Genomic DNA, 19,342 nt, shown 5'->3' with positions numbered 1-19,342 from the left:
CCTCTCGGGCCTCCCAATAACCCACCTTTAATCTTGAGCCAAGTTACAGGTATGTAGCGTCTTCATGGCTCATTATTCTCCTTGCTGACTCACTTTCCAAGTCATGTCAATTCAGTAACAATGGAAAGAAACCTAGCCCTTGTCTGAGAGGGTATACAGAAACCCACAGGGTAAGATATGGTTCCAAGTGGGCAATGCAAAAATAACCAGTGTTACTTAGGTACAACTATCTCTTTATCTGTTTATCCCAGTTGGAAATAATGTCTTGGAATGGGTGGCACAGCTTTGGTACATACCCTGACTCATTCAGGATTTTAATCAGTATGTTGTTACAAATCAAACAAATACTCAAACCACCCTACAATATATAAACCACCTAGCACTAGTACAGTTGACAGGTTGCCTTTTCTGTTTTGGTAAAACACTTCTATTACCTGCAGTCATGAACATGTTACAAAAGCATTTTGGCATATAATGGGTGAGTGCTCAAAAATGGTTGAAAACCACTGACTTAATTCCCCCTGTTGTGCTCTAAATTACTTTTGGATCCACAAACATCAAATCTTCACGCTTTCCGCATTCCATCTGTCGTGGCAACATGTAGCCAATGAACATACTACTGATGCTGCCCTTCACACAAAACCACTAACAGCCCCCACCTGTCTGTGTTGCCCCGACAGAAGACAGGGTTTTATTTTTAGATTTCTGAAATTGGAATCCTGTCCGTCACATGGCTACTGAGACTTTCTGCTCTCGCTCAAAGAAGGTCAAGTCTCATTTCTTATTCTTCATATGACTTTTCCATTCTTTATGTGAGCTTGTTATATCCGTATATGATGGGTTTCCAGACCTAATATATGGTAAGATTACAGGTATATATCTTTTTGCAGCTAGCAGATATCCCCACAGTAATGTCCTATATGTGTGGCCATTGTGGCTTGGGCCTAAGTTAACCAAAAACACATTACTTAATAAATGTCCATATAAAAAAGCTGATTAAATATATTACTGCAATATTCATGACATTGCAGTGCAAACCTGTGGAACAGAAGCAGCATGACATTTTGATGCCATAAGCAATGAAAGACAGTGTTTTCGTTGGAATTACATTTATTCACAATCAACCTTTTTGCCTTTTACTAACACGCTTTACACTAACAAGTAGCAACTGTTGCAAACACTGGTTACTTTCTACAAGTTTAGAATCCTCCAACATGGCTTTGGATGACTCAGTAATCCAATGTGCAAATTCAAGGGCCAGCACAAGTAGTTTATCACACCTGTTTTCATTGCACTTGCTACTAGCCAAGCAGACAGCTTTACTATATTTAAAACATAGGGCAAAATATTTAAATGCCTTGCGTAGAGATTTTTTTTCAGGAAGTCCTTTTTGCGAAAAAAAGTTGCACTCTTGAGTGAGATTCAAAATAGATGCTGCGTTGGAAAAAATGGGTTTGCGAGTTGTTCTCTCGCAAGTGCTTTCCCCTCAAATTTGGGGGAGGTGTCATGAATAATCCTGCAAGGTCACCACCACAAGCAAAATTCAAAGTTAATTTGTTTGCAAACCACTATGTTGCTTGGAAATCACTTAAGACTGGTTACTTAATTATTTTTGCAGGAAGTATTTCAGGACAATCTCTGTTTCTAGTTAGAGTGAACATGGCTTTCAGACAGCTATATTTGCAAATGCTAGCAGAGCAACAGAAAAACAGGAAATATTGAGCGGGCAGAATATGCAGACAACATATAACGTACAAAAAAACAATACATGCATCCTACACAAACATTGGTTTGACCCATGGTCCGTGCTGTAGTAATATCTAGCTATATCTAACATTATCAGCACTGTGAATGCAACAGAACCTGCAGTTTGTGGAGACTGCAAAACATACATAAATAAATAAATAAATAAATAAATAAATAAATACATTTCTGTTTAGGCTAGATAGCGGTTTGTTTTATTCTCTATTTATTAAATTCTATTAATTGAAAAAAGGAAAGAGAGAGCCAGACTGTTATTATTGTTTTTATATATATAGGGGAAGTTAACAGGCAATGTTCCTGCATGGGGATAGGGGTAAAGGCAGGCATGAACGCGTTTAAGTTCAAAACTAACCCTAAATAAAATGCTGTTCCTGTTATTAAGCAGTAGTATAATCGGAAGCAGTGGTATTTAAAAATAAGAGAAGCCAGTTTTCACTTTAGTGAAGTAGGCTACAATATTTGTTTTCATTACAAACCTGTTATTTATTGAAATGAATGTTCAGCTTTCATATTGAAGCTTGTTGTGTACTACTCATTCAATCAAAGAAAGTAGTGTAGGAATTTGCTTTTATCCTTCAAGACGTTTTTCAAATCAAGTAAGCTTATTTCATTTGTGTATAAAAAACGACAATAGAGTCGCAGTCCTTCTTTCGCAGCCAGTGTCATCTTTATGGCATGTAATTGGTAAAGTAATTAAATGTCCCTGGTAGTGGACTGTCTCTGTTTAGCGCACGCAAGAACTTGCAGAATGGATAAAACTGTGTTGAGAATTGTAAGAAAACGCATTTGAGAGCAAAACATTTAATGACATTTTTAACTGTCATAGCTGAAGAGGTGCTCGGGCTCATCAAGCCCAAATAATGCATCTTCATTTTGCAAAAAGTTGCAATGGTTATATACCTCGAGAGAGAGCTGAGGTTGATTTCCTGTGTTAATTCATGTTAATTTATTAATTTCTGCAGCACTGCGATAATTGCAGTTTCTCCGCAACCCTTTTAGATTTCACTCACTTGTGATTTTACACAAAACATTCGCAGCACAAGCAGAGTTGCAAGACTGATGAGAAAATATGCAAGACCTTTGAATATTTGCCCCCTAGTCTCTACCTGCAGTAATCGGAGCTCGGTCTGCTCGTGTCTCTTTTTTAAGACAATGGGGACAGAGCATTTAGCGATTACATACCCATTTTGTGGAACCTGGGACTGAGCCAACATAGAGTCTACTGATGAACATGTTTGATTAAAACTACATGTATTGTACTGTATTGCATTATAATGCAATTTTCTAATTTATTTATTTTTAACATGATTATTATTTATTTCTTTCTTAGCAGACGCCCTTATCCAGGGCGACTTCCAATTGTTACAAGATATCAAATTATTTTTACATACAATTACATTATTTTTACATACAATTACCCATTTATACAGTTGGGTTTTTACTGGAGCAATCTATGTAAAGTACCTTGCTCAAGAATACAGCAGCAGTGTCCCCCACCGGGGATTGAACCCACGACCCTTTGGTCAAGAGTCCAAAGCCCTAACCACTACTCCACACTGCTGCCTGTTTTCTCATTCATACATTGTGAGAGAAAGGGGCAAATAAAACATAATTACACTATCAGCATCAACCACGAATACACTGTAGTTTTAAAAGGACCGGCATCACACTATACAATGAAGTTAAATTTCTTTAGAAGGCATATGATTTTTTTTTAATATGTGATGGAATTTTAAAAAGGTAATACCTATTTTTTCTTACCCAAAATAAACTTCAGACCAAAAAGTAACGGCAACTTTATAATGTTCTTATTCATTGCAAAAAACAAACAAACAATACACAAGAGTACATAGTGAGTTATGTATTCATATTTTCCCTTTATAGTATACTTTCATTGCAGCATTAATACCATCATCTGCCTTTGATTCCATCTAGTCTACAGCAACTATTCGCCTGCTTACGTCATTTTTAAGTTGCATCCTACAAACCCTATTGTTGTGTGGCATGTTAAGTGGCAAGCCTGAAGCCACAGCCAGTTGGTCGGTGCACAGATTCCTTGCACTAGAATGGTTGATGGCATTTACTAGCATCACCTTTCAACTCTCAGCACATCAATGCTGGCAGACAGCAGCATGAAATATGATCCCTGGCAGATAGAGGATCCTCATTCATCTGACTATGGGGCTCTGTGCTCCATTGCACAAACAGCGTCTCTCCCACTTCTGAGAGGACACTAATAAAAAAGGCATCAATTTTCAGCTCTAGTACTACTTTGATCTCTTTATATGTTCGACATCCAACATTAAATTAAAATGCTGTTATAAATCCTACTTTCTGAATTTGCAATGAGTGTTGGGTTTTTGTCGCATGAGACTGCAGCAAATCTTGTCAAAAGCAAGGAAGCATGTCTTGTTCACTCAGAATTAATGTTGTGGATGAAAGGGAGAGGGAAAGGATGGAGAATAGGGTGAGCTACAGATGTCAGAAGTACAAAGTGAGAGAACTGTTATGAACAAAACAATTGTTTTTAGAAATGTGTGTATCTTTAATGTAGACACCCTGCTAGTTATACAGACACATTAATGCGACTCGACCGAAGTGTCCTGCTGCAATCTGTTTTCTTAGCATGGTTATGATTCCTTTACTGTCAAAAAAGAGGAAGTTTTCTTTGAAAATATACAGTGCATCAAAATCTCATGCTTATCTTATTAGATGTAATCATGATTAGAAGTGTAAACCGATGCCTTCCCTGATTTGTATGATAGCTATTATTCCAGCATATTTCAGTATGTTACTTGAGCTGAAATAATTAGACTGCGTAGATGTTTTATTGTGTAGACAATGTAAGATTTTATGTCCAAAATGCATCAGATATATAAGAGGAGTATGGTAGTTACTATTAATACCCAAAAGGATGTCCTGTTTTGTGGAGAAACAACTGTAGCTTTTTATATACTACGGAGATGGTATCTTCCACATTTGCCTTCAAGCTTACCAACACCTTACTCGACTAGTTGAACCAAAGACTCTATGGACCAAAAGCTTATTAAAACCAGTGGTCTCTGGTGTTCAGGAATTCTGGGTCTCAAAGTGTACAACTGACGTGAAAAATACTTTGTAAATTGAACTCTTCCCTAGGCTGTTGGCAGCAATGCCAGAACCTCTCAACCCTGTGAACTTTCCAGTGTTTCAAACCGACTTTTTTTTTTTTTTTTAATCAAAGTGATTGGCTGGAGGAGGGTCCGTGTAGTAACTAATTGCTGTGTGTGATCTTAAAAGCACTGTGCTGAAGGAAAAACAAATCTGTGTATTTACAGTAAATGTGGCATAACTGGTATTACATTTTCTTGCTTTGTATGTAAAATACAGGGTGAAAACTTGACCAGTTTGTTTATTATATATCTGATTAAATTGGATAAAGGCGTCTGACAAATAAATACATAATAATAAATATTTCTAAAAAGTGGGCTTTAAACAGGGGAGATAAAATAATTGCTATAAAAACAACAACAAATGTCAAAGTTTGTCTGTGAATGCATAGTGCTTCTTTCACTCTTAAAATGCTTGTCACATAAATTAATAATGCTTATTTAATAAAGACATATTTTGAGGATAAAAGGCTACTGTTTCAATGTGCATTAGTTATAGAATTAACTTTTGAACTTTATGAACAACATTGCTCTTAATTTGTACCTCCAATAATTACATTTTTTGCCAACTGCAAGTAGCAATTCTACACTATTTGATTCAAACATTATTTGAAGAGTTTATCAATGACCCCAAAACAACTAACTTCAATGAAATGCCAAAACAGCAATTACTGTAATTTGTATACATATTCAAGTGAAAAGACTTTAATTACCCTCTGCTGTTTCTTTGGTGAAATCAGCAGAGATCGGAGCCAGCTGGGGTCCTTTCCCTATTAAAAAGTTCCGGGCCCTGTAATCCTGTAAAAAGTAAATATAATCCTGCAAAAAGTAAATGTATAACTTAAATTCAGACTGATGCTATTTTCATGCCATTTTCTTATCTCACTCAATTTGTGAAAAAACTGCAAGAGTTAGTTTGTTTTATTTTTTAAATAATAATAATAAAAAAATACCATTTCACAAGAAGAAAGCATTGTTTGTATGACAAAAAGTAAAAAAAAAAAAAAAAAAAACATGTAAAAATTGGCTATATCTTCTTACCTATGCATCTCTAAATAAAATATCTATTGTTCACAGTCAGAAATAGACCTCTGCGATGAGCTTCGTTAAAAGGACACATCATGTCAGATTTATTACAAATGTTATTACCATTCTCTCCTGTACTTTCATACTTTATACGCACATACAAGCTTTTTTTGGTAGGTACTACTGTCTAAAAAAGTAAAAGTGTTTTGTATATATACTGTAGATATTGCACACCATTTTTCCAGATGCATGTGCACCTATAGATTTTGTCCAATTTCCATTTAATTCCGCCTCTTGTCAGTAAAACCTCCTGCACTCTACAGTAGTAATTGTCTTCTTATTCCACCCATTTTACACCACATAATCTATTCACGTCTGTGAGTCTTCACTCATACGTTTCATCAATGATTTCACTTAAAAACCTTTTGTAGATCTGTTTATCATTTTTCATTTGTCCAATTATTAATAAGCTTGTTGACTTCCATTTTTTTTTCTGGCACTGGTTCAATACCTAAATCGAAGAGGAGAAAACTTTTGTTTCCCCAAAGGATCCTGCCCTGAGAAACCTTGACATGCACAAAGGCAGCTCTAGACAAAGTTGCCCTGCTGAGAACGATAAGGTCACCCGTGGGATTGCTGAGATTATCTCAGTCAAGCACTTGGACAGAATGCAGTCAAATGATGCATCATGCAGTCATTTTCTGGGGGAAAATCAATTTCTTTACCAGGTTGCTATTTGCTTTTCAAAGTGCCCTTGTAGTCTTTGCCTCTGAGCATTTATCAATTTAAATGTTGTAAATTGATAATGTTTCTGCACGCCTTGTACCTTCCATGAGTTATTTTGGTACTTTTGTCTTTAACACATTTTGCAAACCCCTGCAGACTTAAAATCAGATAGTAATAAATAGACACAAGGTGAATATTCTACCAATTTTCTTCAAAGATATTTTAGATTATTTTTTTAAAATAAAATTCCAAGCATACTGGACATCAACATATACAAAGCCCCAAAGTCATGAGGATTTTAAAAGAAGATTGAATAAAAAGCATTGAATATTTGAATATGTTTTAGAGCTATACAGTACAAATCAAGTATCAATTGCATTACATTTCCATGCACACTGTATCAGTAGAATCGATAAAATGCATTTTTAATAGGATTTAAGACTTAATTTAAAACACTTAAACAGGATATACAAACAAACAATCCCTCCTTGAATCTTCATGACAATAGGCACGTCATGCCATGGTATCTATGTCACTGAATGTGCACTCTCTTTTTGCAGATTACTTGTTTTGTTTGTTTGTTTGTTTGTTTTCCCATTACAGCCTACACATACAGATACATACTTTTTGGGGCTACATTGATTATGCATTAAAAGCTGGTCAGGTGTGTCACTTTTAAAAGCGCTTCTCTTTGTAAGCTGCACTGGAATCAAAATTTATTTGCACATTAACACCTATGCAAGGTTCTGCATTAGTGACATTCTGAAATGCTTAAAACAGTCAAGTGCACGTTTCTGTAAATTGCCTCTTTTGTTTTATGTAGTGGCTCAACTAAAGTATTCCTAACCTTAAATGAGTTAGTGGCCCTCGTCTCCGCTCTCTGAAAAACCCAATGCTTTTTTTATTATTTAGTTAAATCCAAATTCATATCAGAACATATATATGACACCCTTACTATGTATTTAATGTTGTTCTGCCTTACTGTGGCTTAAGGTTCTTTTTAAATTATGCACAATTAAATGCAAATATTTCTTACTTTTTCAGAGTAAAAAAAGTCCTACGCTGTTGTAAATTCCTTCACCAGTTAAAATGGAAAACTGACACAATAAATCTTCATAGCCTTTAATTCCTTGAAGTTATCAACAGTATACTGTGCTGGAAATGCAAGCTCCACTATCTCTCTGGGCTATGTTAATTAAAGCACTTCATACATACCTCTGTGCATGTAGATTCTGAGGTACTGCAAGCTGGTGTTTTAAAAGGAGCAATTCATCTCCTAACTGCAGCGGCTTAGCTACACTTTACTGTCCTGAAGGTTAAAAGAAACTGCCATCCACAAAACTCATTATGGTTTCATTTACATTTTTTTTTTTTCTCAGGTAAATTCGCTAAATTTTGCAATGCAGAGACGCAGAATCTCAATTTAAGGTGATTCACATACTAAAGTTATTAGTATTTTTTATTTAATTATTTAAACAGTGTTTAAATTTAGATCTGCCACCACTTAGATCAATTGACTAGAACCCAATGTCTGCCAATATGAAAACGCAAAACAGACAACAGAAATGACAGTATTTTCAATACTGAACTGCATTGTATCTGCAATTCAACATGAAATATGTCAGCATACCAGTATTCAGCTAATGTGTTGCTTATAAGGGGTTAAATAGAGTCCCCTTCGAACAGATGATAATTCAGATGGCCGCCGTATTCCAGATGCATCAATTTCCTTGAAAATCCAATCCATACATGTGCATATGCTGTGCTGGCAGGAGTACTGACTAAAATGGCCAAAACCCAAAAGCTAATATTCTTTTGGCCAGAATAATGCAATTATTATTTTCCTAGCTATCAACCTAAGCATACAGTGCCATCTGCTATACAAAGCAAACAGACACATCTCAATTACAGAGAATGCAGCTGCCTTGACAGATCCGGGATTGTAACGTTAACCGCAGCGTTTCAGTTAAGTTCTAAACTACTATAAAATAAATAATCACAGCTTACCTTTGAACAGGACATTTGAACTTGTGTATTACGTTTGCAAAACAGCCTTTTTTATTATACATGTCGGGCACCCTTTACTGTATCTAAATAATCAGCACATCCCAATGACAGCACTTCAACGTTATTGTACACTATGATGCATATCTCAGCTATGAAACAAATACTGTATTACTGGAGCGTACATGGCTTTAGAGCACTGAGACCAGATATTATTCTTTAACTGTAAATGCATGGAAGTGTTGAAAGATTAGTTGTTGCAGGTTTTTCAAAACTCGCCAGGAGAGGATTTGCTTTTATACAGTATGAACACCATTTCAAGTTCTTTGGAGCTGGGTGTAACACCGTGGTAAAATTGATAGCTCAGCAAACCAGTAGCAACCATTATAAAGGTTTATACAAACTCATAACTCATACAGTGAGAAACATATAAATGTGTCAATATGCAATGTATGAGATATATTTAATGAAGCAAAAAAACAGTATCATCTACTTATGGAGGTCATCAGTACACCCTTTTCATAGTTTAAAGAAATAATTGTTATTTTCATAAACATATATATTTTTAACTATTCATGTGTTATTTATATTTAAACTTAAAAACCTGGACATCTTAGTCTTAACATATTGATTGAGATAGTGGTTAAGCCAGCATCAACTTATGTTCTTAAGTTTTTCAATATAAACAAATATTGGAGAAAAAAATATGCTTACAGTTAGTTAAGTCCTTAATATCCAGCCATAGGCACAGAAAACAAAGACCATCAAGATAATTCCAATATGTTTATAAAGGGCAATGGAACAAAATGTTACAATTAATGAATTATTTGATAAAAAAATCATTCATCAATTAACATTCAATTAATTCCCTCTGCGCTGTTAGTCTGGAATGCTCTTTGTCACATAATTTATATATTGATGCTAGTAAAAAATCATTCAGAAAATGCCAATGAGAAAGATAGGTCAGAGGTCTGTCACAGAAACACATTTTTAAGTCTTTTCTTGTCTTCGGCTGAAGACTGTGGTGTATTCCAACAACAACAGCAAGATTAGATAACCTGTACATTTAATTAAAAGGGTTTCACTGAATTTCTCTTTGCCCTTTGATATAAATATGTATTTTTTGTAACAACAAATTTACTATTCTCCTACATCTTTTTGAAGCAATACACAGTACCATATTTATTTCAGAAATTATTTATTTACAGTGAAACCCTGCTTATACCCAATTTTACAGCTTGGTGGAGACTGAAACACAACAATGTCAAGGGATGTGCCCTAGTCACAAAGTAATTATGTTGTTGAGTTGGGTATCAAACAGAAATTTTAGCATGCTTCAGCATAAAACAATTGCAGATATATATATATATATATAGATAGATAGATAGATAGATAGAGATAGATAGATAGATAGCTATGTCTATGGATATAACTAATGCTCTCTCCTAACAGCTAAAATGTTGCAACAGTTTCAGACAAACACTTGATTAAAGCCATGCATTGTTAGTAAGTGTGATGCTCAATAAAAAGATAATTAACATTCAAAGTACTTACTTGTGAAAGTCCCAAGTAGATAGACACAGTTTCAGAGATGTATAAAAACTTTCCTTCTTTGTTTAGTGCAAATACAAATCCATCCAGAGACTGTAGAGATAAAACAAAAAAAGAGAATTGTTAGGAACTCACTCAGCGAAGACAGGACAAATCTCACAACAGCTTAAGGTAATCTGCAAAAGTCACAGTGTAAAAAAAAAGCTGGCGCTGGGGTGGTATTTCAAATTATAGCCTTAAATAGCGAGTCTCTTTTTAATAAACAGCAATCAAAATGAGCAATTCATTCAAGATGAAAACATCAACACAGGCAGTCATATTAAGAAGCATGGTACATGAAGTTGGCTTAGATTTTAATCGATTTTGAAGAAGAAAATTCCTGCCTATTCTTGAAATCTAACAGCTAGGCATGAATAGGAAAAGGTAGTAATAATGTCCCCTTAACATTTGGAAATTAAAGGTTAATTGCATCTAAATATAACATGTGATTTTCATTTTATCAGCATTGAATCAATTGATTGATTATATTTATAATTAATTGCTACATGAATTTATAACATATTATAGATACTAGTTATTGTAACCCAATACACAAAAGTAACATTCTTGCATTTAAAAACTGCATAACACATATTAGTGCCATAACCTACATACACTTGTGGAATAACATCTCATACCAAATGCACAGTTTCATTAATCGCCTAATGGATTTTAAAATGTAGTTTTGATTGTCTTAGTTACAGTAGTCAGAGATGAAGCATTGTCTGTCTGATTAGGTATTATTGAGGCATGAATAATTAAAATGTAAAAGACTAAAAACTACTACTATAGTATATATATATATATATATATATATATATATATATATATATATATATATATATATATATATATTAGGGCTGCTATGATTGAATCTCATTATATACATTGATATGAATACTGAATAATCGATTCAATAATTACATTTTTGTAACGCGCATAGTTAATACCATTATTTAAGTTTAAAAAAGACTAATTTATATAGATTACATTCTAAAGTACTGTAATCTCTTAGTAATACATATTTTAGTAGTTACCCCTCGCATTCACAAGATTTTACTTAACTGCAATGATATTAAAATAATCACGGTGGAGGGAGAGGAATAGAGCAAAAATGTGGGCGGTACAGTCATCGATATTTATTCGAACGATTCGATTTTGTATGCCCAATTAATCAATTGCTATTTGGAGGCCTACCTGACAGCCCTAATATATATATATATATATATATATATATATATATATATATATATATATATATATATATATATATATAATGTGTTTTGAGAATACACAATGAATTATACAGATATACTGTATGTACTAAGAAAGAGCAGTTTAAATAGGCCAAATGCTTCTGATGAAAAGAACATCCATTTGCAAACAACTGGCAAAAAAATTAATTCTTTCATATCAACTGAAAAAAAAAAGTAAAAAAAGAAAATGCTGTTTTTACTTATTCTGCTATTACTGCAGTCTACTTCAATCCTAAAGAAATGTTTCCAACAGGCAGCAATTAAGATACTAGGGTCAAAGGAGTTAATTACATATTGTCCCCCACCATGTATGATAATCTAAGTGCAGTTAACCATGTCTGGATTAAGATGAAAGGAGTCTCTTCAATAGCAAAACAAGGTATGAATGTGCCCTGTGACCACAGACTTATTTATGTTTAATAAAAACAAAACAAAAAACGGGAACAGCTCTAAATTAGCCAGCGTGTTGTTAAAAAGCTTCCTATTTAAAAGAAACTCAGTCTTTGAGAGATTTTTATATTCCTGGTAAAACACCCTCAAGCTATTTGCAGTGTATAGATATGAAGCTGACTTTGCTAACTCCCATTGAAACTCTCTGTATACAATTCAGAACTTATACATATTAAATGTAAATGTTAGGTATTGGGGTTCACATTACTCACATTATTATTACACATTAATAATAATGTCAGTATGTGTGCTTCATTTGTCTCCTGACATCAGCACTAGTAAAATATTGATACATTTTTCATTTCAGACATTACTTCAACCCTCACAACACATTAGTGTGCGTACCACAATTGAGAAAAATGGCGCTGAGAATGTAAGGTCTGCTGCTAATCTCTGCTAGTTTTTATTGTTTTTAACAACAAATGCGTAAACTTGCACACTAGGCACTGGCAGGTTAAATAAAAACGGGGAATATATAAATATAAAACAGATAGTTTTTTGTTTTTCTTTCATTGGTAGTTAGTTTTAAAATGCAGGGCTTTAAAAATATTCACATTGCTGCAGTTGGTATTTCTTTGTATTCAATCTTCTGTTCATATGTTTTAGTTATAATATTTACAGAATCTCCTAGATGTATTCAATTTCAACAGTTTTTTTCTCCTCTCTCATTTTCATCCAAGCTATAACCACAGGGAAATACCTTTACGCTATACAGTCCTGACACCAATCACACCCTCATTGATCTGTGCAGACTGGAGGCTGTTTCTGCAAAGGTGAGGTAGCGTATATCAATTTGCCCCTTACGGTGAAACCCTTCCTGGTGTTTGAAGTCAGTAGTAGCCACTTCTCTTAACACCTGCACTTTCTTTTTTTAAAATAAAAGCCATCTGCAATACTCCAAATCCAATTCTCCAGAGAGCATCACTTCATGAGGAGCTTCAGAGGTGATAAACTGCCTCTGTTTACAGGCTAACTGCTGTGTAAAGTATCTGATAAATCATGAGGAAACAAACTTCTGATCTATGAGGGAAACAGATTTTATTAAGAATATTTGATACCATTTATTTAAAATCGCCACGCTCCTCTGGTTCCCTTGCTATTATAAATAACTTGTGACACCGAAACACGCTGAAGTGATTCTGTCGACGAGAATAAGCCACTTTCCAGTATGAAAAGCTCAAATGCAAAGCTAATGTTGACACCTTCCTTTACTGCTACAGTGCTGACCTTCTGCTTCTGTTCCACAGCTGGTATCTCGGAACAGGTGAGAAGACATTCTGGAGCTGAGCTGTCAACAGAACTTAAATCCCTTACTGCACTTCCAGGCAAAAAAATGTATGTTGCACAGCTACCCTGCAAACCGATTACTTACAGCAAGGAAGATAAACAGGCGGAGATTGATTCAAAAGCAACACATCAAAATAAATGTTATATAGCAGAATAGCATTATGGATTGTGAAGTTAAAGACACTATATGGTGAAAAGAATAATAATAATGGGTAATACCTTCCACAGGCAAATTCAGTCTGTTGTCATATAAAATAACACTTGCATTTTTATGCTTAAATAATTGATCACACACAATCTGTGTTTGCAATATATTTTTTAACCCTTTTGCTTTTTTTATAAGCACTGCTTTGAAGGATTAAAAGGCATGTCATATAAAAAGAGCCAACAGAAGTTAGCTTTGTGGGGTACAAGTTAGAGATCTCAATACTGATGGATCTCACACTAAAATGTAGAGAATTTACTCAACTTCCAGAAAATGTCTATAGATGACCAAACATCGTCCCTTTTCTGAGTGCTGTTCCGTTACATCACCAAAACGTCACAAATTATTAACACACGGAACATACTGTACAGTACTATACATAGAAACATTTACTTTTAATTAATACTTTCATTATATATGTGACCTATATAAGTCCATACAATTGGATGCCAAAATTCAGAATTGTTGACAGGTGCCTTGCAATATCAGTCTTTGAATCTATAATATAAGAAGAAATTGGTTCAATCAAAGCATGTAGTTAGCCTGTGAAGGTTAGTGAGCTTTGTGTAATAAAACTATTTACAGCAGTGCCAGTACTTTTATTTAACCCAGATATCAATCTTTTTAGTGTAATATAATGACCATTTGAATCATTTAACCCTTTTAGTCTTGTGTGTGGCTTTTGATACATCAGGTCATAACCTATGATGATTTCTGATAAAAGCAGACTGATTCTACAATGTCTAAAGGGGGTATCAACATCTGTTATTGTGAACAGCACTTAAATACATTTTCTATTTTGTTGCAACAGATTCTTGGTTACATTACATGGTAGTTTTCTGGGTCCACCTTAATGAAAGCAAAAGCAATATTTGACCACCAACAACATTTTTTCAGTAGATAACTAATGAGTTTTAATTCTAAGACTGACTTTTGTTTCAGCTTGTTGTGCAACACAATATAAGCAATCCTGTTTGGATGAAATCCAAAACTTTAGATGCGTGAACACATGGATTGCAATGATATAACATGCCTTTTCAACATTCGCTTCCATAATGGTGAACTTTCATCTGGGAAAGAAATCCCCTACTTGAGAAAGAATACACAATGGCTTTATGTCCAAAGTATTTCAGTCTTCTCACCTCTGGGGTCTCATAGGATCTCTGGATTATAAGGCCACTGGAGAACCACTTCCAGAAAACCAGAGTAAAAAGTCAGGGGTAAAGGTGGCCACCTTGTAGGGTTCACGGACCCAGGAGACTCTGCATCAGTGTGAAAGTGTCTTTAATCGTAAAGCCTCAAGCCACAGGGTACAGGAGACCTACATACTTTGAAAACCTAAAAACAACTACAATAGGAATATCTTCCAAAGCCTTTATTAGGAAAGATAGTAACTCAATGCAAACAGTAACCCATGTGTCCTGTCAACCTTCTGCATTTTGGTCTGTGCATCTAGTCTGTCTCCATGCTTAGAGGGAAGGGTAGAGACATAGGTTTGGCAGGGTGTGTGGGTGTGTGTGGGTGTGTGTGTGCAAGCTAGTGTTTAATTAGTACAGGAAGCTTAGAAACTAAGTAAAAGTTGTGAGGCAGTGTCTCTATTATAAATGCCCTTGCTTCTTTATGGCTTGAGTTATGTTGAGCTGGCCAAGATATCCTATACTTGCCAAACCAAAACAATACATTCAGACAGTGTCTGGGGGTGCATTTGTAGCTGCAGCAGCCTTTCAAGATCATCAGCTGGCAGTGTCTTGAGCACAGTAGTCAAAATTGAGGATCAAAGACAGAGAAACTGGCTGTAAAATCTTAATCTTTAGGAAAAGCCAAACGCTCAATGCTATAGTACCCACTGCTATTAGGTAAACTGTCTTTGAATTTATCTTTATTAAGCAACTGAATACAAAATTGCAACTTTCTATAGGTATTGAGTTTTCATTTTTCTCTCCTCACGAGTCATTCTTTTCCTACTTAGTAAGCAGACACAGACATTTATATATCCCCTCCCCTAAATGACTATGAATTGAGTAATCTGCATTGGTACGGCTGATTTTTTTCCTAAATCAGAACGGCATAGCAACGCATTTCCTGAAAAGTACGGCAAACACGTTGTGAGGAAAACTGTCATGACTCATGCATGTAAACGCCGCCATTGTTGGCAAACAGGAATGACGACCTCTTTAATACCAAGGACACAACAACTGTCAGTTTCTTTTGAGCCTGAAACTTTAGTGGGCACTTTAGAGTTCATTAACAAAGCCAGTGGTAGTCTCATCTGATGGGCTGATTGACTATTAACCTACCATTAACCACTGTATTAGGTCAGCCAATATGGAAAGAGGCATCAGCTCAATGGGCAGCTGGCAATACAGTCACCAAATGTTTTCTGGGCAGTCCCAGAGCTCTGAACAACAACAAAATATAAAGCAGGCTTGTAAGATAATGCCTTGCTGTCTGCACATCTAAATAGAAACGTGTGTGTGTAACATTTTAAGCCAATGATCCCTTTTTGTGTTTCAATAAGTACAGAATTAGCCTACATGGCCAGTTTTCATAGTCCTGTGATATGTTCTGATTTAAGCAGGTTTTAGGACATGTCTAATGTGACATATTTAACGGGTGAAAATGGCAGAACTAGCATAGTTGTCAGTTAAGAGTTTAGTGAATTACAAATCTGACAATGAGCCATTTACAAGGATTAAGGAAGCTAAATTTGAATGCAAAGTAAGTATATCATCAAAAGCTGCCACATTGCCGAGGGGACTGCCTTATATATTTGTAATTTAAGTCAACCCCCAATGTAGAAATGTGCAAATACAGAAGGATATATTGATTTATTTACTAAATCAATATATCCTTCTGTACTTCACACTTGTACTTTGCTTTAACAAAAGTTATTGTATTTCTTGCTCTTATTGTATTACTTGTATTGTAACACTTAATGTATTTGCTTACGATTGTAAGTCGCCCTGGATAAGGGCGTCTGCTAAGAAATAAATAATAATAATAATAATAGAAGTGCTGATAGCTGATGCAATGTTTAAACCTGCCTTCTCTAATTCATGTATTCAGACTTTTTCTAAACTAGGCCAACTATTATCAGGCCATATATCATGATCATATATATATATATATATATATATAAAAATGTTTATGCAACCCATGACAGCAGTTTTTCCTTAATAAATTAATTTCTACCTTTAAGCTTTTCTTAATGGAATCTGAAACACTGCTGTATGTCCTATGTTGCCAGATTCCAGTATACCATATTTTACAGCACAAACATACTGTATGTAGTACAAACACTTAGCTCTAAAGACGGGAAATGCTTTTTTTATGGTGTTCAGCAAGTTTAGGTTACATTTTTAAATGTACCTTTTTTGTAATAAAGATTATTATTATTATTATTATTATTATTATTATTATTATTATTATTATTATTATTATTATTATTTTACTATTAACACACTTTTTCCTCTGTTTTGTAAAAAGAATGAGAGAAGTCAGAAATGCAGCAGAAAAGAGAAATAAAGAGTGTGGTCAGAAGATACTACAGTCAAATCACTACAGGATCAGCAGTTATTTTTCTGCTAGACAAGACTTCTCCCACGTCGTGCCTACCTTTCTTTAAAGTATGATGACAACTTTAGTTTCTTATTTTTATATTACTAGTATCTAGGACATCTAAGAGAAATACCAGCCTTTCTGTTGAAAAAAAACCCATAAAAAAACAGATTTGCTTGGTAACATCCAACTGCAGACTATAGAATGGTGCAGCAGAGAACAATTTACTAAATAGGGAATAGTGCTGTGCCTTAAAAAAGGATTCCTTGGGGTTATGAACCAACAATGTTGTTTTTTCTTCCCTGCGTGCTAGGATTTAATTAAGTGATAACAGTCACCTTGGGGTGACTGCACAAGACAATAATATCTGGGTAAAGAAATGCTGAAGAGAGCCGAGTACAGTAGGTTTATCTAACAAAAAGCAATAAAAGAAAAAGAATGTGGTGGTATTTACATTATATAAAAAAACTGTTTTATTTACCTGCTCCAAAAGGAAAAAAAAATATATAATAATTTTGAAAAACAGATTTGAGTTAACTGAGATCATAAGAGGATTACTTATTTAAAAGCTTATGTGTTTAAATCCTGTCTTAATGAAATAAAATAGCAATACAGATACACACACAGATTACCTGGAATAATTCATCAAAATGAAAACAATAAATCTTACAAATAAGTGAGTCCTTATGATTGCTTGGAGGATAGAGCACATAATTAGATTTTCTATGTTTATAATTAATGCTCTCTTTCGTAATTTTCAGATTTTATTAACATTAGACTTGATTACTGGTAGTTGATTTTAAAACAGAAAACCGCATTCTTGATGCACATTCTCCACAGTGTAGGCATGCAGGACATACAATTAGAAACAAAATAATTGTCAGTAGGGCGCAGGGCCCCCAGTGGCAGTCAGGATGGCCCTGGTTTGACATTTGTTCTGGAGGGATATGAGCCTCTAATTCCTGCAGGAAAGTGGGGGGTGAGACTGTTCCTTATGAAACACTGGCCTTTTATTCAATCTTGGATATGGAGCTGCTGTATGGAAAACACAGTCAATCATTTATTGGGACTGAAAAATCTACTGGGACTGCTGGTCCATAAAAAATAAAGAATAATGTTTTTAAACAAACGATTGACACAGAAAATAACAATTTATACTGTAGAGTTTATTTTGTTTTCATTATGCATTTCATAAGGATTTAATAGAGATATGACTAGCCCCTGTACCTGAAACATATCATCTACAGTATTTACTGTAACAATTACTGGTATCTGTCTTTCTAACAAGTAGCCATATCCCATATGCAATGCAGCAACTGTACAGAATAAAGTGGTTTAAAAAATGTTGTAGAAATTCAACATTTAGTCATTTGTATCCAATATGACAAGTTGCAGAACTTTTGATATTAACCCTGTTAATAAGTCTCTTAGCGCATCATTTTTACAACAATTTAATATAGATGTTCTGAACAGGCAATACTTAAACTTTAAGTAGCGAGAGGGGGCTCTGAAGAAAATTCCCCAGCTTCCGTGTAATGAAAAGCTGAGGATATACCTTCTGCGGTTTTTCAGCGCGATGCTTTCACATCCTTTTGTCAAGGGTTTTCAAACTGACAACTTGTAAATTTAAAATACCAAAATGCCCAAAGCGATAACCACCGGCTCTGAGAAACTCCTTCAGTACAGAGGAGGAAAAAAAGAGTCTAAGCAATGCTTCTTAAGAAATCACACAGGGCCTGACCACGATAGTCTAATTATGCTAATTGCTTCAATGCCCTTGCTTTATTTATGCTGAGCGGCTAAGATAAATAAAAGGAAATTGCTTTGGATCTAACTGGATTCATTTCAGAATGCAAACTAGCCCATGTTTGTTATGTGATTGCTGATCTGTTTACACTAAATTCTGCAGGTAATTGCAGTTTTGATTGCACATGTATTTCTCTATGTACAGGCCCCAAGACTGAGTCTGTCTCTTTTTATAATTAAATGGTTTGTAATATTTAAACTCACTAAACAGCAAAAAAAAAAAAAAGTGTAAACATTTACATATTTCACACACGAAAGATAATCCTGCAGTGTTGGGAATGCAGAATACTGTATTTTTATTTTTGCTGTTTTGCTGTTTAGTGCTTAATTTGCCCTTAAATATAAGCCCTAGTTATTTAGATTAGCATTCATATAGCAGATCTTTCTAATTTAGAGATACAAGTTTGGTTCTAAAATGGACTGGATATACAAGAAAGAACGTTCAAGACATACATCTGTTCCCAAGTCAGTATAGTGCAATGGACAGATGTCCACATGTATCCCAAATCTGCTGCACCATA

At 34.6% G+C, this 19,342-nt stretch overlaps 1 protein-coding gene across 4 annotated transcripts in view; it reads right to left on the bottom strand.

Annotated features, from left to right (window-relative positions):
• LOC117422277 (neuronal PAS domain-containing protein 3) overlaps positions 1-19,342 on the bottom strand; it is a 237,578-nt gene that overhangs the window by 80,362 nt on the left and 137,874 nt on the right. For all 4 annotated transcript variants that reach the window (XM_058987671.1, XM_058987672.1, XM_058987673.1 and 1 more), the window contains one exon: positions 10,224-10,313. In XM_058987671.1, the coding sequence (XP_058843654.1) occupies positions 10,224-10,313 (90 nt within the window). The remainder of the gene's footprint in view (positions 1-10,223; positions 10,314-19,342) is intronic.

The sequence above is a fragment of the Acipenser ruthenus genome, chromosome 15, assembly GCF_902713425.1.
Source record: "Acipenser ruthenus chromosome 15, fAciRut3.2 maternal haplotype, whole genome shotgun sequence".
Taxonomy (NCBI): Eukaryota; Metazoa; Chordata; class Actinopteri; order Acipenseriformes; family Acipenseridae; genus Acipenser; species Acipenser ruthenus.
Note: the sequence above shows the minus strand (reverse complement) of the source record. Positions and strands in the feature narration are given on the sequence as shown.